The 19,044-nt window shown below is 39.7% G+C and overlaps 1 protein-coding gene across 7 annotated transcripts in view; it reads right to left on the bottom strand.

Moving 5' to 3' along the window:
* Poli (DNA polymerase iota) overlaps positions 1 to 18,830 on the bottom strand; it is a 37,060-nt gene extending 18,230 nt beyond the window's left edge. For 2 of the 7 annotated variants that reach the window (XM_027402642.2, XM_035440068.1), the window contains exons 1-9: positions 18,706 to 18,830; positions 17,243 to 17,368; positions 15,101 to 15,265; positions 13,327 to 13,479; positions 11,202 to 11,438; positions 8,835 to 9,013; positions 7,962 to 8,053; positions 2,856 to 2,983; positions 2,312 to 2,517 (exon numbers count right to left, since the gene is read on the bottom strand). In XM_027402642.2, coding sequence (XP_027258443.1) covers positions 2,312 to 2,517; positions 2,856 to 2,983; positions 7,962 to 8,053; positions 8,835 to 9,013; positions 11,202 to 11,438; positions 13,327 to 13,479; positions 15,101 to 15,265; positions 17,243 to 17,368; positions 18,706 to 18,805 — 1,386 coding nt within the window. In that variant the 5' untranslated portion in view covers positions 18,806 to 18,830. Of the gene's footprint in view, positions 1 to 35; positions 1,122 to 2,311; positions 2,518 to 2,855; positions 2,984 to 7,961; positions 8,054 to 8,834; positions 9,014 to 11,201; positions 11,439 to 13,326; positions 13,480 to 15,100; positions 15,266 to 17,242; positions 18,619 to 18,703 lie in introns of those variants that run through there. The other 5 variants (XM_027402637.2, XM_027402638.2, XM_027402639.2 and 2 more) reach the window with 5 other exon arrangements.
* Between the last annotated feature and the right edge of the window lie 214 nt (positions 18,831 to 19,044).

Genomic DNA, 19,044 nt, shown 5'->3' with positions numbered 1-19,044 from the left:
TATCTGTCCCACAACTTATGGCAAATAGCCTACTGTTGACCATAATATTCCTTTTATTGGAAAATGATATAAAACAGCTGTAGAAATAACAGGAAGATAGCATTTTTTTTTTTTACATTATCACATTGTGAATATTTTTTCCCTTTGTGCTAGAAATTACTTCCTGCACCCATTCTTGCTTTATTTGGAACACCTTACACTGGGATTTCTACATCACTGAATATTAGTTTTTAAATAAGAAGAGCTATGGGAGGCTAATGTGAAACTGATGACTCCCTTCTTTCTGGCCTTTTTCCTGAGTGCGCTTATTTATGTACAGAATGGAGCTCTGCTCCAGCTGTTTTCCACTCCGCCATCAATTCCTTTTGGACCTCTTCTGGTAGCTCATAGAAAACTTGAGGATCAATATCAGAGGGGAAAGTAAGTTTTTCATCGGCAAAATCTTGCTCTCTACTTTCTATTAGTCCTTGATTAGAGGTGGTAGCTAGTGTCTGCTTGTGACTATCCACAGGGCGATGTTTGGAGAAAAGTTGTTCACTCTGCAGATTTGGAAATGAATGAAACACAGAAACAGCTGGGTTTGTATTGGAAAAGTGGAATCCTTGAGATTCTTTAGGTCCCTGGCTCATGCGTTCATCTTTTAACTGATTATCTATATAATAGGAACAATCCTTTCTGCATGATGGATGGGAAGAACTACTGGTACTCAAGCCTGATGTTCCTGGTTCGCAGGGAGACATAGCCGATACCTGTTTGCCAGTAGACACAGTATTTCTGGGGCTTAAGGAAGTAGCTTGCATTTGCTTTTTAGAAAAGAAAGACAATACTCCTCTAGAGGCATGCAGTGGACAACTTAAACTTCCTTTCCCTTGGAGACTGTCTTTGGATTTTCCAGAAAGGATCTCTTCTTGAATGTCTGCTGGAAGTTGCTTAAAGACTTCTTGGTCAACACCCTCGGGAAGGGCCTGGAGAAAGTCACTTGTGTCTTTTTCTTTTGAAAGATACGTGGCATCCAGTGGGGACTCCTCAGTTCTCGTACTCTCAATTCTTCTACTTGGGAGACAATCCCAGTTTGCTTCTTTCTCTTTGTAAAGGTCTTCATTGTGACTATCTTTCACTTTCTAGAACAAAGGGGAACAGCAGAACTTAGGAGTCCGACATGCTTTAAATATCACTGCTGCTGAAGTACTCCTATAGCTAGTCTCACAAATGATTTCAAACTTGCTCAACACCTTCAGTCTTTTGTTGCCAGTGCCAAGTAGCTACAGATGATTAATCTGTCCCAGTGAGTTATACTACTGTGTAGCTTATCATGATACTCATACTATCCTTGCTAGCTAGCACAGAGTAGGGGACAAAATATGCATAAGGAAAGGACCTCAACAATCATTATGTCCAACATCTAATTCTGTAAACTAAGTGATACAATGTTATTAAAAAATATATTCGGAGAGTGCAAAGGGCTGATTTTCCAAAAATTTTTTGTCTAAAAGGTAACATTTAACAGAAAGGAACAAAAAAATAAAGATACACACACACACACACACACACACACACACACACACACGCACGCACGCACGCACGCACGCACGTACACATATATATATTATATATATACATATATACATATATATATACATACATATATACATATACATATATATATATATATATCAGATAGTTTTATTATGTATAGTTTTCTGCTTGCATATGTCCCTGCAGGCCAGAAGAGGGCACCAGATCTCATTATAGATGGTTGTGAGCCACCATGTGGGTGCTGGGAATTGAACTCAGGACCTCTGGAAGAGCAGCCAGTGCTCTTAACCTCTGAGCCATCTCTCCAGCCCCCAAGTATATTATTTTTTAAGCATAACACTATGTTTATATAAAACATTCTGAACCAAAGTTTGCACAATTTTTCTTAAATTTTTTGCATTGAATGTCCCTTCCAGTTTTATGTAACATAAAAATGTCCACACACTCAACTACAGCTCAACAATTATTATAATACTATCCCAATCTTAATACAATAGTAATTAATTTCTAGATATGTTTATATTCATAAGCCAAGCCACAATATTCTTATATTCCTCTAGAAAATGTGCGAACACTTCCCAAACAGAAGCGCCATACTGCTTGTCTCTTTTATTCTGATCTTTACACTTTCCTCTCAGATTACAATATATTTAAGGCCAGCGGCCATCCTGTAATAGGAACTAAAAACAAGTAAATCATCCAAACAGGAATGCTTCAAAGACTCTCCAAATAGCACTAAGTAGGAGCCACAGTGGCACAGTAAGGGTGTACTCACAAAACTTCGCTTGCTGGAGTAGGACGTTGTTGACAGGGACGACGTTAAATAGAAATCCATGGGCCCCTTCTTAGCAGTGCTCAGTGCTTTCAGATTGCAGAAGCACACACTGAGAAGAGTAAGGTGAAATGGCATCTTCACATTTACCATATTTCGGAGAAGTTTCATAAGGATATCAAGCAGGGGAGTCATTGCATCATAATTTCCTAAGTAAAATGTTGAAGGATATAATGAGCACCTGCATCTTAATTAATATTCAAAGCATAGTATTATTCATATGAGTTATATTAAGAAATTAAAACCTAATTTGGGATCAGTGGATATTTGGCAATATTTACTAAATGTATTCTACACAATTATTTTAGTTTTGTTCCCTTTGAATCTGGGATATATTTTTAACTAAGTATTTCCTACTGTTAATCCCTAGTAAAATTAATTTTGAAAACCACATGAAAATACTTTTATGTTGCATGTTTCTAAATGAAAGTTTACTTTTTTGAAGAGTTCAATATACCAACTACATTCTTAAAAAAGTAGCCCATACCTGTCCCTAACTTCTGAATGACGTGGGAAGGAATGGGGCACTGGCGACTCTCACGATTACAGTGTTTCTCAGAGTACCGACGGATGACTAATCTTATTGTATGGGGCTTCCTTCCATCATGGCATACTCTAAAAATATAAATGGGAAAACAGAATTATAAAATGTAAAAACATGCCTTTAAGATGATGGAACACTAATTTATTGCAGTGTCGGATCCAGTAACTATATATACCATTGGAAATGGTACAAGCAATGCATATTCAAGAACATCCAAATAAGTATCTCAAAGTCAATACAGCAAAGCTCTGAAATTTAAAATATCACTCAGAATTAAGTGCCGTCATAAATGGATCAATCTACTTTATAGTCCAAAACATAGTTAAAAACAACGTATTAAATCAGAGAGAATGTTTGCCAGTTATAAATCCATAGAGGACTAATATCGAGAATATATAAAGAACTCAAAAACCAAAGCATCAATAAAACAACCCCACTTTAAAAAAAAAAAAACAAAAAACAAAAAACATCAGTCCCTAACAGCAGACTGATGGGATAGGATAGGCCACCTTGCACTCCTGCCTCTGTGTCTTCCCCACTTGGGAGGGTGGGGGACTGTTTCCCTCCCTTGAACCAAGAAGCAAAATAAACTGTTTCTCCTTTTTTACAAAAAACGTTTCAACAGTCTTGTCAATCATAGAAAAGTGAATTAAAACTCCTTTGCCATTTCATCAAAATGGCTACCATTAAGATAAAGGATAACAAATGCCAGTAAGGAAGTGTAGAAAGGAGAGCCCTCATTCACTTTTGGTGAGAGTACAATCTGGGATAGTCACTGTGGACATCCTCAGAAAGCTAAAAAAAAAAAAAAGTCTACCATATGACCCAGCCATACCACTCCTGGGCTTATAACCAAAGCTCTTGAAAATAAAAATTTGAGGTATGTTTGAGGAAAATGGATGGACTTATGACATACAATATTAAGCAAGGGAATACAATCTCAGAAAGAAATTAACTACATGTCTTTCCTCATATTCAGAATCTAGCCAAATGTACATGTGGGTACAGTAAAACATGAAGAAAAGAGGATAAGAAAGCTTAAATATAAGGGGACGAGGAAGGACTGAATTCAATTGGGCCACATCTTCTGCTGCCAGCCTAAAGGACATGGAAGAAGGAAGCCTGCTCTCTTTTTGCCTGTGTGCTCTTACTCTCATGAGGAAGTCCAATCCTTCACTGGTATTACATTTATAATCAGACTCAAAGTCTGCTTAGTAGAAGGAGCTCCATGCCTGGTGCTGTAAGACTAGCCATAAGCCTTTGGCTGGATCGGTCACAGACCCTAGAAGAAAATCTATCATTTCATTAAACTTGTATAACATTGCCAGTCGATGATGGCGCATTCTTTTAATTCCAGTACTCAGGAGGCAAAAGCAGGTGGATCTTTGTGAGTTTGAGGCTAGCCTGATCTACAAAGCAAGTTCCAGGACAGCCAGGGCTATACAGAGAAACTTTGTCTTGCAAAGCAACAAAGCTAAAACAAAGCAACAACAAAAAGCGGGTATACCATCTAACTGTCTCTTAAATACTTATGCATAGATGAATGCAGCTCAACACATCAAATAAGCTTCTTTGTGTAACATATGGAGGTCATTTCAGAGGATCACAAACGGACAATGTGCAGAGAATAAAAGTGCCTGTGGTGCTCCTAACCCAAAATAGTGCATCTATAACAAAACTCCTACACCAAGGCTTATGGAACAGTGCAGAAGAGGGAGAAGAAGACAGTAGGACCCAGAGGACTAAGAGGATTGCTATAAAATCATGTCTTCTCGACATGACAGGGATTATGCAGCCAAGAGCTATTAATAGGTATGACTGCCTATGCAAAACCACAGCAGTGGTCTTGGCTGGACACCAGGAGGGGTTACTCAGCCCCTCACCCAGTGGTGAGTGTGGTAGTTTGAATGTAATTGGCTCCATAAGCTCACAGGAAATGGCACTATTAGGAGGTGTGGCTTTGGTCTTGTTGGAAGAAGTATGTCACTGTGGAGGTGGGTTTTGAAGTCTTATATATGCACATGCCAGGCTCAGTGCCTCAGTCCACTTCCTGTTGCCTTCTGATCAAGGTATAGCCAGCAAGCACTATGTCTGCCTGCATGCTGCCATGCTCCCTGCCATGATGACAATGAACTAAACCTCTGAAACTGTAAGCAAGGCACCTCAATTAAATGTTCTCCTTTTTAAGAGTTGTCATGGTCATGGTGTCTCTTCACAGCAAGAGAAACCCTAAGACAGGGAGCTATAGGCAATAGATGGCTACAAAGAAAGTTCCAGGACAGCCAGGGCTACACAGAGAAACTTTGTCTTGCAAAGCAACAAAACTAAAACAAAGCAACAACAAAAAATGGGTATACCATCTAGCTGTCTCTTAAATACTTATGCATAGATGAACGCAGCTCAACACATCAAATAGAGGGAATCAGTAGAAGTAGAGAACATGAACTGAAGGGGATATGGCAGGAGGATATCAGAAGACTTGGTGAGGGTAAAACAGATATAATAAAAAAGGCATACCTAAAATTATACATACATACATATACGTGTGTGTGTGTGTGTGTGTGTGTGTGTGTGTGTGTGTGTGTGTGTAGCACAAGTTCTAATAGGTCTTAATAATCAAAGCCGGGAGTTAGATATAGCGGAAAATGTTGAGATATCAGAGATGAAAGAGCAAAACCACTGCCATCTTACCTACTCAACTTCCCAGCCAAAAAGAGAGTGAGCTCCTCTCTCCTCCCGCCTTTTTACTTCCTCTCTCCACCCAGACATCTCACTTCCTGTCTGTCTGTACAGACCTCCAGACCTCTATAGTTAGCTAGTGGCTTTCTCTGCCCTCTGATCTTCAGGCAAGTTTTATTTGTACAAACAAGATATCACCACATATTTATATAAAATATTATATATATATATACATAAACTATATATGCACAATATATACTATATGATTTAAAGACGTTGCACCACTTGGAGCAATAGTGGCCCCCTAAGAGATATGGACTATCAAACAAAAACTCCAGTAGCATGCACGAGAAACCCCCTCCCAAGTTCTTGGTCAGAGCAGTCCTAAATTCTTAAAACAACACAAGGCTATTGCTGTTGCCCTAGACTGCCTCCCAGAACTTTAAGGTGAGGGCCTATTTCTGAAGACACCATGCACTTTGGACATAGGTCTTGGGAGTAATAGAGCTGCAACTGATCCAGAAACCTCATCTCTGAGGAGTGGCTCTCACAGTATCAGAAAGTACAGTACAAACTGGCAAGGGAAAGGAGCATTCAGTCATCCTAACCAGCTGTAGCCTGGCTGAACCAAAACATGACTAGACTGGCCATGTTCAGAAACGGTGTAATGGCAGCAGTTGTATTTTGGTGACAACCAGCAGCTGCCTAATTTGACTTAATGTCCACTTAACAGGACATCAGGAAAAAGCTAAAAGCAATTTTAAACTAGTATCTTGGGGGTGGCTTTTTAAAATACAGCTTACCCTCTTTTCCTCCCTGTAGGATTTTGTGTGTGTGTGTGTGTGTGTGTGTGTGTGTGTGTGTGTGTGTGGTTTTTCAAGACAGGGTTTCTCTGTGGCTTTGGTGCCTGTCCTAGAACTAGCTCTAGTAGACCAGGCTGGTCTCGAACTCACAGAGATCCTCCTGCCTGTGCCTCCTGAGTGCTAGGACTAAAGGTGTGCGCCACCACCACCCGGCCGCTGTAGGATTAATCAATAGATTCTCTAGAAGAAAAATATATTTCATACATAGACACAAAATATATGAAAATATGTTTATACCAGTCACTTAAATCTATTATACCTCTGTCATAAAAGAGGTGCTATGTGTGGTGTTGGGGGCACTGAAAGGCAGAGGCATGGGCAGATGCTCACACCTGGTGTCTCAGAGGTTTAGAGTGCCCACTGTCTTCAGGATTGAGTCTTCAAGGGTGAGAACTTATATACAGCATACACTTCCTGTGGTTTTCTGTGGCAGGGCCATTCTCCACAGCCACACATCTCAGAGTACTCATGAGCTGAGGTGCAGTGAGTGATGACCCAGTTTCAGGAGCACACTCCCAGAACAGAATGAGTCACATCACAGGAGCTGAGTCATGCTCACCCTCGGAGCATGCAGCCAGCAGTGAGCAGCATGGCTCTGCTCCAGACATGAAGCCAGCTGCACAGGGCAGCAAAACAGAAGGCAACCTCAGATCATCTGTTTTCTGATATGAGCATCAAGTTGTTTCATCTGCATACAGCTAGTTTTCCTTGGATCATTCCAGAAGCATGCATGTTCTAAACCAATTTGAGATAACTTCTAAGGGGATGAAGTGATGGGAAATTAATGCTTTCTTGTAAGAAATGAAAGTGCACATTTCAAAGATAACAAGGAGCACCAGGAAACATCACTTGTTCAGCTTACGTTACGTATTTTGTATGTTTAGATCCCAGTTGACACATCATTGTTAACTCTCAGGCCAGAGTCCCTGAACACACTTGTACATACTCACACTCTGCCCCATTTATTAGCCATCCCTTCCTTTGTCTCCACTATCTTTTCAACAGTCTGAGACAAGTGGGGAAAGGAGGTTTCCACTGCTTGCTCCAGCACTGCCACTTCAGCATCTTCCTATTCTGAAACATCATGAACCCAGATATCAATTCCAATGTAAAGAGTGTTAGAACTGTGGCAGAATTACTCTTCTCTGCATTTTCCCCCTTTAACTGAAAAGCAGTTAATTATGATGACAGGAGCGAGGCTATGCAATAAAAAATGCCCTTCTCACCTAAAGTCTGTAAGTCTAGGAATAGGAACATTAGAAATATTTAAGAAACAATTCAGATAACTAATGTGGCTTAGGATCAACAAAGCCACCATGTCACTTGAATAAAGACTAATGGAAGTAGGTAATTTTAATTAAGAGTATGTGATGAGAGAAATCTAATGACAAGTGATCTCTCTTGAATACAGTTAATCTGTAAAGCCCAACATAGAACATAAGGTAGCTTTTTCTATGGGGTACATACAGGATGAATACAAAGGATGATGAGACAAAATGAAAAGTACCTCTTCAAAAGGCTGGAAAGCAGTTCTTCAATCTTAGTTTTAGCTTCAGCTTCCGATGAACACTTTTTAAATGTATCTTCTTCACTGAAGGACTACCAAAGAAGTATAAATAAGTATAAATTAATATAAACTCAAACATAGTCCCCATGCCAAATAAATACTCAACACATTCTTTACCACCTCATCCTAGTGCAGAACTTAACACTAGGTTCTCTTATTCGTTAACTCCCCGAGGGTGCAGGTATTGTGCAAAAGTCACCCAGCTCCAGTCTCTCAATTGGACTACAGCAAGGCTTCTATAGTCCTAAAACTTTAATCTGGGTCTATACTTGGATAAGTTATTTAACCTTTTCAAAGTACAGTAGCCTGGTCTTAAGGAGAAAGAGAGGAAGCAAGGGAGGCAGAAAGGAAGGTATGAACAAATAGCACTGTCTATCTCCAAGATTTATGGTAAAATTTAAATGTACAAATATGTGAAACACTTTCTAAAGTGCCTGGCACATTAAAAAAAAAAAAAAAAAAACCACCCCACACTAAGTGGATAATTATACCCTCCCCATTTATCAAATCACTGGATTATTCTAAAAACAAAGATGTTTTAAAAGATTAAAAGATTTTCTTCATATTTGTGTGAGTGTTAGGATTTTTAAGACAGTGGTAAAAAGAAAACAGATAGCTTGATTAAAACTACTGAAAGGCAAGTTTCAATTTTAGAGTACTTACTAATCTCACATAAGCCACCTTCTCAGAGGGAAGGGATCCTGTACAAGCATCAAAGCAAACTAGACTAGTGAATACTGAAGCCAGATATCTTTATCTTAAGTGGTATTATAAACAGCACCTTGTGAAATGAGCATCATGCGCAGCACGTACCTGAGGTGGCCCTGAGGGAGTGACGGGAGAGTTGTCCTCTCCAAAACTGAGCTTCTGGATGCGCTGAGCAACTGAAATCCCTAATTCCTTTTCCAATGTTTTGACTGAAAAGGTCTGGAGATCACGCACACTATTGATTCCCAGCACCTCAAGACGTTTGGCAGTCTTATAGCCAATACCTGAACAATAGAAATGTATTATGTTACAAAGGCTTTGCTTTTGAAAATAAAGCTACTCTAAATATTAAAAATGTTTCCACCATATGATAAGTTCCTTAATGCTTTGCTAAGCTCAAACCGCATTACAATATGCATTGATTTTCTTCCACTCAGGGCTCGTGAATGATATAAACTTCTTTGAAACTCTCCTAACATGGAGTAACATCTATGACATAGCTGTGTTCAGTCTGGATCAAACACACATCTTATAGCCTGTTTTGCAATACAAGGGAAAAACAAAAAAATAAGTTATAATTCGTGTATGCAAAAAGGACTAAGGACTGCACAGCAAGCAGCAATTAGAAGTGTCAAGTAAATTCAGAAATGGCCCACCACACATGAACCTGCAATTGTACTTGCCATCCAGAGCAAACTAAAAAAAAAAAAAAAAAAAAAGCTTCCTGCTAACCACACTCCATTAAACTAGTCATATTTTATGCACAGGAGAAATACACTATGAAATGTTATTTACTTCATTTAAAAATAATCATCCTACAGCTCTCTAGTTTCCTTGTACAGTAAAAGCAGTAGATTGCAGGAAACAGGCATGTCGGGGCAATTATTAAAATGGAGTGACAGATCACTTTACAGCAGAATTAAAGACTGACAATTTGAATAAAAGAAAAGGTGAAGTCTATGAAAAACACAGATGAGGGCTGGGGATGGAGGCTCAACTGGCAGAGTGCTTGGCTAGTTTCCATGAGGGGCTGGGTTTTATCTCCAGCACTGCATAAAACTAGGTGTGGCTGCAGAACTCAGGGTAGACGGAGGTAGTAAGTCAAGGCCATCCTCAGCTATAGCAAGTTCCAGGCCAGCCTAGGTTACATGAGACCAAAACAAAACACAGATATTAACTAAAAAGTAATTCAAGCAAGAGCGTTTTATAGAGCTATAGAGATCTCAGCTAATTACAATCTAACATGGTTCTTCAGAAGAGTCAAACCTTCCAACTGACTCTACTGAAGAAGGTAAGCTAGGCCATAAAACAAACTAAATCACACCAGAATCTATCTAAAAAGAGAAGTAGTGCCATTTAAATGGTGAAGTTTCTGTTGTCTCAGAAATCCATTTCCCCATATTATTCCTAAATTCCTACGAAAGTGAACTTTAACGTACTCATTAATAGTAGATAGCCTGTCTGTCCATGACTACTGGGTAGATCACTTATCTTTAAAATGAGGAACACAGGAAGACTGTTCCATTGGTAAAGTGCTTGTTGCACAAACACTAACTAGGACATCAGTTCACACCCTCAACATCCACATATAAAGCCATGAGCTCTTGTGCGTACCCATAACCCCAAAAGTGGGGAGGTGGTGACAGAAGGATCCCACTAACCCATGAGCTCAGGTTCAGTGAGAAACTGTCCCAAAAAAATATGCTGGGGTGATTAACGAAGATACTCAAGGTTGACACACGTGTACACCACAAACACATATGCACAAAAATATGGGAGACACAAAAATATTTGTTTAATGAAAAGCTTGGCCTAGAAGCTTTTGGAAGTTTACTGTGCCACTAATATTTTATTCAATGTCCATAAACAGATGTCGCAGGGTATTTGTTTACACTGTGTGAAGACTGTCACTGTGATTGGTTTAATAGAAAGCTCAACAGCCAATTGCTAGGCAGGAGAGATTAGGTGGGACTTCTAGGCAGAGAGAGGAACTCAGGGATGAATCTAGGCAAACAAGAGACACCAGTGAGGCACAGAGGGAGTCAAACATACAGAATGGTGGAGAGGTTACCAGCCACATGGAAGAATGTAGATTAATACATACCTGTTTTAAGTTTTAAGAGGCAGTTGGGAACAAGACTAAGCTAAAGGCCAAGATTTCATAATTAAGAAGTCTCTGTGTCATTATTTGGGGGCTGGAAGTTCAAAGAAAGTCCAACAAGAAAGACCTACTACAAAGAGACATTGCAAACAATGAACTCCCCTCTCTGTGAAGTGTAAGTATGGGACCATATGCCACCAGGGCACCACTCAGAGCCTTATGTGGAAAAGTACTTTCACATATTTCTTCATAGAAATTTGTTCCAGAAAATATTTCAGGTTTTTTGGTTTCCTCCAGAAGCCAAAGGAATTAAATGCATATTTAAATTAAAGAAATTACAGCAAAACAGTCTTCACATGTATTTGTCTTACCAGGCATTTCCTTTATGTGGTTCAAGCTGTGGATGAGATCTTGACAGCTTTCAGGTAATAAGACTGTTTGTTGATTTGGTTTAAAAACACCAGAAACTAACTTTGCCAATAGTTTATTGGGAGCCACTCCAGCACAGCCAGTGAGCTGAAGCTGATGATACATGGCTTCTCGAATCTCTGCGGCAATCTGTGATCCAACCACCAGTCTCACGTGGGTGATGTTGTGTAGATTTACAGCTACAATGACAATGTTATTACCACAAAGAAAAACATTCATTTTCTTTTCCACAAACAGCTTTAAACAAGCCCAGGATTTTGTTTGTATCTACCCCTCCCCCACCCCTCTTACACTTGTTTCTTTAGTTCTTCATAGATTACTATAAAGTGACCAAATGCCTAGGTTCTATGATAATTAATACATGCTAGAAGCTCTTAATCATTAGCAGACTATGAAAATGCAGCTCATAACAAGTTCCAGCTGACATGCATAAAGCTTTTACTCACAATTACCAATAAATAAGTAGAAATAAGTATGTATTCATGCACTACCTGAACACCCCAATGAAAACCACTTCTGACTGGCCCATAGGTTAGGAGATCTGCTTATGACATTGCAGGGAAATTAGAAAAAAACACATTTTCTTTGGTGTGGAATGTTAGAATGATATGGACCCATCTTTATCCTTAGGACTCATGCTGGAAGGATTTGGAGATAAAATGTCACAGACCCTGCAAATTAGTCCCCAATGGCTCATCGTTCAGCCTTGCAAGCACACAGTCCACAGAGGCAAGATAAAAATAAACGTGCCAAAATGATAACTGGCTTGTCTATAACAGAGAAGACTGTTCACACCATGATTCCTCAACGTATGTACTTGTCTGAAAGCAACTGTTTTTAAATCTTTGTGGAGCCAGGCACTTGGGAGGCAGAGGCAAGCTGATCTCTGAGGTCAAAGCTATCCTGGTCAACATGTAAGTTTCAGGCCAGCCAGGCTTCATAGTGAGATGTTTCAATAAATAACTTTCATTAGGAATCAGGCATTTATAATGCCTTGAAATATAAAATATGTCTCTCTATACACTGATGTGTTTGTTCTCAACAAAGATCTATCTGGAGCCGGGTGTTGGTGGCACACGCCTTTAATCCCAACACTCTGGAGGCAGAGGCAGGTGGATCTCTGTGAGTTCAAGGCCAGCCTGGTCTCCAGAGAGAGAAACCCTGTCTCGAAAAACCAAAAAAAGAAAAAGGAAAAAAGATGTATCTGGAATCTTACTTGCTTTCCACCCTGGTGACTGACAAAAGAGCAGAGGTACAAGAGACACAGGAGAAACTTACGGGGGTTCTGCCTCTTTTCTTCTGTGGGGACTATACAGGGGTCTCCAAACAGGGGCATAAGGGAAGGCACATGCTGAAAAATAGGACCAGCTAGGTCAGGCTGCTCTTACACCATGAGCTTGTCTTCCATATAAATTCTCCAACAGTCATGGGTGTCCAGCAGTCTAATCAGATATTCACAGGCACTCACTGAAACTTATAGATGCTAATATCCCTGGAAAAGCATCAGTACTCCACACCTTAATGTGTGAAGATAGCTGACGCCGTTTTCTTGCTAACAGCTGCTAATGGTTATTGGAACTGACTAACCTGAGCCTGGAGAGGTCACTGGCACACAGCAAGATCGGACTGTGACTAAAGGCCTGGACAAGATTCAGCCAGGATCCAACAGGGAACTCTGAGTGCCTCAGAGAACACAAGGAATCAGGGAAGATATACATCAACAGCACATTCAGGAGAATTAGAATGATTTTTTAAAAAGTTAAGAAGCCAACCTCTGGAACTTAAGGATGACCTACAAAGGTAGGATTCTTAAAAACAGACAGGAGAAAGAATGGGAGGGTAACTCCCTCTGAGAGAAGAGATGAAAGTCACCCAAGACACATCCTTACACACCACTGAACTATCCTGAATACTTAATGTGGACCAGCAAGTCCTCATTTGGGCTTACATACTAAACATGTCTGTATCTTCAAAGAGGCCATGCATCTGTCAGCAGCCTCGACGACTATGGGATACGCGCACTCAATGGTGATCGGTCACCGAGGGGGATGGGAAGGAAGCACTCACACTGGTTATTGTAAATATGGCCCGACACAGTCACTGACAGAATCTCATCTCTTGGAAGCTGCTGGAGTCTTTTCTCAACCATTTCTGTTAGATCCACAAAATTTTCATCAAATCCAAGTCTCTCAACAACTGGGCTAAATTCCTCCAACAGCTCTAAATTGAAATAAAATTGGAGCACAGATATAATTAACTTACAACTAGAACACAATTCACTGTTTAGTGATTAAAATACCAAACACAGCATATAAAAATGTGTATACCAGATGTCTGATACATATATAAAATAGCTTCACACCCTTTTAATTTTTAACTTAAATTTTTACTTTATATGTGTGTGTCTGTGTTTTGCCTGCATGTATCTGTATACAATGTTTATGCCTAGTACCTGCAGAGGCCAGAAGAGAGCATTGGATACCCTAGGACTAGAGTTACAGATGGTTGTGAGCCCCTATGCGGGTAGCAGAAATTGAACCCAGACCCTCTGGAACAAGCAGTCAATGCTGTTAACCGATGAGCCATCTCTCCAGTCCAGCCCTACAACCTTTGATAACATTCTCAGTTAACAGACTTTTGAGTAAAGACAATGTTCAAAGAAAAAAAGTTCAGAAGTAATATTCCCAGGATAATCACTCACAGGAATACATCTAATTCAGTCTTCCACATCTATAACTTCTCTATCTGGAGTATACTTTTTAAAAAGAAAATCTATGTTTAGAGATCGTTAAAATCTTGAAGTAGATGTCAATAAATTATAATCTTCTTAGAAAAGAATAATCAAGTAATATTTTAGCTATATTTTCCATTAACATTGAAAACTAATTTTTAGAATATACTACAATGAAGTATTTTGATGAGCCATTCCTTCTGAACATTCCCTGGGGATGAAGTAGCTGGAGTGCCATAACCTTCGGGAATTCCAGTTCCTTAAATCAAAGCAAGACTGAGTCTTTACAATGTTCACTAAAGTGACCTGAACCAAGACTCCTACTGAATTCAAAAGGAATACCAATTCTGAAATGAGACTGAAAACTAACTACTAATTACAACCTTAAAGACATTTTTAGTTACCCCTGAATCTTCTCCTAACTAGATGGTGAAAAGTACAGTAGCTACTTGCCATTCACATATACCAAATACATTTTTTAAAAAACTGGACAGCAACAGAAGACATTAATGTTGATATTTGGCACACACACACCCACACACACACAAACACAAATTTCACATCCACAAAAAGTATTTTTCTTCACAGTATTTATTTTCATTTTATATTTTAAAACTTCATTTACAGTTTTTGTTACTTAATTAAATATTATTCATGACCAAATTTAAATTATTCATTTTCTCACCACAGCTAGAACACTGAAAGCCACCTTCTTGCATAATTAAAAATTTATATTAAATATATTTATTTGGGGGCATATGAAGCTACCTTCTTATATAATTAAAATTTTATTAATTTATTTATTTGGGGGGGGCAGAGAGGTACATGCTACAATATATATGGAGGTCAGAGGACAACGTGTCCAAATCAGTTCTCTTCTTCCACCATGTGGATACCAGGGATGGGGCTCCAGTTGTTGGGCCTAACATCAAGGGCATATATCCACAGAGCCATCTTGCCAACTCCTTAATAATTTTTGAAGTGAGAAAGGCCCAATTTTGTTTTTAAATGTTAGGAAAAAAAGATCTAGATACATAGCACTTCATTGGCAATATTTGTATAGTGAAAAATCACCCTACATGCTAAACTATACAGCAACTAAAGTTGTACCTGTGACCTTATATGACATCTCTCTGTAGCGGCTCAAGTCTTCTCCATTCACGAGGACCAGCTGGGGACACTTTTCTTTTGCATCTCTGACATTCATAAGTTTTTTAACTCCAAGTTTCCTGGCTTCATAGTTGCAAGTAACCACCAAGTATTTCTGTTGAACACCTATAAAAAAATAAGTATCATCTGAGGAAATTAAGCAGAATTGAGCATTTTTAAATACAGTCTCCTAGTTTCATACTGTAACAGTGTAGGTGGTAACCCACTGTCTGCTGCTGTGGTTGTTTGCAGCAATGAAGCTCAAGACCACAGCCTTATGCATGCTGGTCAAGCACTCTGTTACTGCTATCTTCAGAGTTTTGGGGGCTTTGCCAGTTCCCAGCCCTCCACAGTGGCTGTGTAGTCGCCATGTAGCCCAAGCTACCCTCTAACTTGAAATCTTCCCACCTCTGCCTCCCATATGCAAGTGCTGCCCAGCTCACAATGGGTTTTGACAAGAACAAAAAGACATGTGACTTACGTACAACAACCTCTATCAAAATTCTAAGAAGCAGCATCAGGTTATATGAGCTATGTCCCACTTACAAATTATAAAATACCAATTTTATTCTCCCATATCTTTAGCATTTTTTTCTAATTGGAGAAGAAAGAAATTATATTAAATAAGAAAACACTGAATAATTGTAGCAGAAATTACATATAAGAATGTGGGCAGTTACTCATACACAAAAGGGAAGCTGTGTTTCTCAAATTTAAATTATCGTTAAGTCAATATACTCTAAGGAATTTTCAGTGGTAAAACATAAGTTAAATCCTTCAAGGATTCTTTTCAGACAACTCAAAGACCAATTAATTTACAATGTCATGTAATACTCTTGGATATGTTTACCAAATAATAAGCCCAATGAAAATAACAGAGAACAATTAAATATTGGTTGCTGCTAGAAAAACTCATTTATCCTCTGAGCAAACTGCCAGTGAATATGAACAATATTCTAGCAGCCAAACTATAACAGTCATGAAAGATCTTGTCCCATTAAGTACCCTAAGTAATGAACTATATACAGCTTATAATAATTTGTAGTTTTACCAAGAGGAATTATTTTGGGCTTCCTTTTGAAACTGACAATATTATGACCACCTATAGAATACATTCTTTAAAAATTGCCAGGCATTTAAGATTGCTAAAATTATTCCCTTTTCTCTTTTTACTCAAGTTGATTGCTTCATCACAATGTAAGTCATATTCATCTGCAATTCGTAGATGAATATATGGAAAAGAAAAACCTATACCCATTCTTGCTGCATATTTTTAAATCTGACATTCTAAGACAAATCAAAATCAGTTTGCTGATACATTTTTCATATATTTGATAATGAAAGTTGAAAAAGGCCTGACTGGTAACTCCTTAGCTAAAAGGGCTCCCCACAGCAGATCTTGGCCTGAGCTGCTTGCACATTTATCAATAAAAGCTGGCTAAGCACTCACACTCCTCAGTTCACAGTAACTACTTAATAACTACTTCTTAATCACACAAAGTAAAAACTGGGCAGCTGTGCTAACTAGAAATGTTTTCAGAAGGGAAAAAAAATAAAAAACCTGACCCCCTAATTTAAATCTTTGACCTCTTGGGAAAGTTTAAAGATTTAGCTTCATCTTAGAGAACTAAAACCTAGTCATTCCTTTGTTCTTGAGGAAATCAACGGGATGGACTGTGATTTATAAAACTGAGGCAGGCACAAGATGAAAGCAACAAGGAAACAAACACTGTCCTTTGTGTTTAAACTAAAAGACGTGCTTCCTATATGCATGAATGAAAAGCTGTTTTCCTTAAAGTGCATGCCTACAGAAGTGAGCTACATCCAAGAGCTTGTTATGTGCCTACCAAAGGAAGCTGCTTCATCTACTAAGAACTCATTCTGGTTCCTGTGCACACACTACCTATGCTCATGTGGTCACATTTATTAAAGGGACAAGACATGGTACATTTACTCTTGGTAGCAAAGCAAATATGACTGCCAACCAAGTTCCTAAAACAGTCTACAAAAACTGTCTTCGAATGGTTAATAAATCAGAAAAATAAATCATACTTGAGGCTAATTTTATCATCACCCAACAAAGATCCCATCAATGTGGATTACCTAAAGGTTTGTCCTTTAATTCTGGATTGGAGATCATTTCTACTTGGGCATAAAAGCAATCCAGGTCCACATGTACTATGACTCTGGATGAAGAGATTTGTGTTGGCACCCCTTGATCGAAAACTGCTGCATAATACACAAAGGAAAACAAATGTATTCAGGCTGCTTATCATCAGGGAGCAACTAACAGATCCTTAAAACATTTTATCTGAAAAAGGATGGACAGTGGCTTAAAGAGTTTTTCCCCCTTGGATTTTATGACATGCCAGATGCCAACCGTTTAGATGCCCCCAGTATCTACAAATCATAAAGACATGAAACTCCATCAGCAAAAAGGCCTTCAGTCCTTTTTGATTAGCATGTCTTCAGGTACTACACACCCCCACACACACACCTCAGAGTAGTTAATTTAAGGGGAAACTCTTGATCAATAATGAATGGCACAAAAGCTGGTACTATCCTGTCTTTTAGAAATTTTTAAATAATAAATTGTAGCAATGTTATTTTCAACCAACTTGAGCATTACTCCAAGCAGCCTGTCCCTACATTTATAAAAAATAAATCAAACTGGCACAGCACAACCTGTGGGTTCCAGGACACTAAATTTGGCTCCCATGAGAGTACAATTTCCTGTTCTGAAGTCCCCAGTGCCTAGAACAGTGCCTGGGGCGCAACAGACAACAAATAATTAACCACTGAGTTGAAAACCTGGTTATCTAATTTTAAAAACTAGGGTCAGGGCTGTACCTGATATCCTAGGGCCAATGAGTAAATTGTATATATTATGGGTGGTAAAGGAGGCAATAGGAACAATTCCCTTCTTTCGTTACCAACAAAGCAGCCTAAATGCAACCCTGGGCTAGGAAAAGCACACTGGTAGGAAAATGACAAATTATGAATATAGTGTGTCTTTCCGTAAATGGGAATTAGTTGTGTACCTACTTTAATTTTGAAGTTTTGATATATGTACCAAGGAGATATTAGAGATATTGATATTAGAGAAATAGCATTTATGCCATAACTTTTCTGTTCATTGAGGGTAGGAGGGTGGGGATGTTAGTGAGTTTCTGGCTCCACAAGGCCGGACCACAGGCTGGGGTAGATGTGGGTCACCTAGGGACTCCAGCCTGCTTGCTAGATTAGGGGCCATCCTTTCCTACCTGGGCTGAGGCCAGGTCTCTACACCTAAATGGACAAGGTCCTCCTATTCTCCGAATTGGAGCCACCGGAAGCATCAGGAGTTCCCCTTGGGAGGTCAGTAAAGACTGCCCGCCCAGGAGACAGGTGCACCCCACTCATGTGTGCAGGAATGCAGGGTCGCCCAAGCGTGCAGAAGCCGGCGCAGAGCGCCCGCACTCTCCAGACCCGAGGGGGACCAGGAGGCCGCGCCCCAACGACCGCCCCGGGCGCCCGCCCTTCCCACCCTTCCCTTCCTTTCCCGCCATCACCCGGACGGCGCACACCCAGCGAGCTGCCAGCCGCCCCCGCGTCCAAGGGCTCCATGGCGCGAGCAGCGTCTTCTTCCTCCACGGGGCCGCCTTCTTCCTCCAACTCCACCCCCATCTTCACCGGTGGCCAACCGCGGAGCAGCTGCTGCACGGTCTCCTAGGAAACCACGGCCCAGCCTCCAGCCTCACGCCTGCGCACTCGAGCGGAACCGCCTGAGTGGCAGAGGACAGGAGAAGCGGAAGGACCTTTGCAACCTGGTTGAGGTCCTTAAAGTAGAGGAAGAAGAACCCGAATGCCCTTTCCCTTTTTTCTTCTCTCTTCTTTATTTTTTTTTTAAATTATTAACGTATATG

The sequence above is a fragment of the Cricetulus griseus genome, chromosome 2 (genome assembly GCF_003668045.3).
Source record: "Cricetulus griseus strain 17A/GY chromosome 2, alternate assembly CriGri-PICRH-1.0, whole genome shotgun sequence".
NCBI classification, from domain to species: domain Eukaryota; kingdom Metazoa; phylum Chordata; class Mammalia; order Rodentia; family Cricetidae; genus Cricetulus; species Cricetulus griseus.
This window is presented reverse-complemented; position numbering and strand designations above follow the sequence as displayed.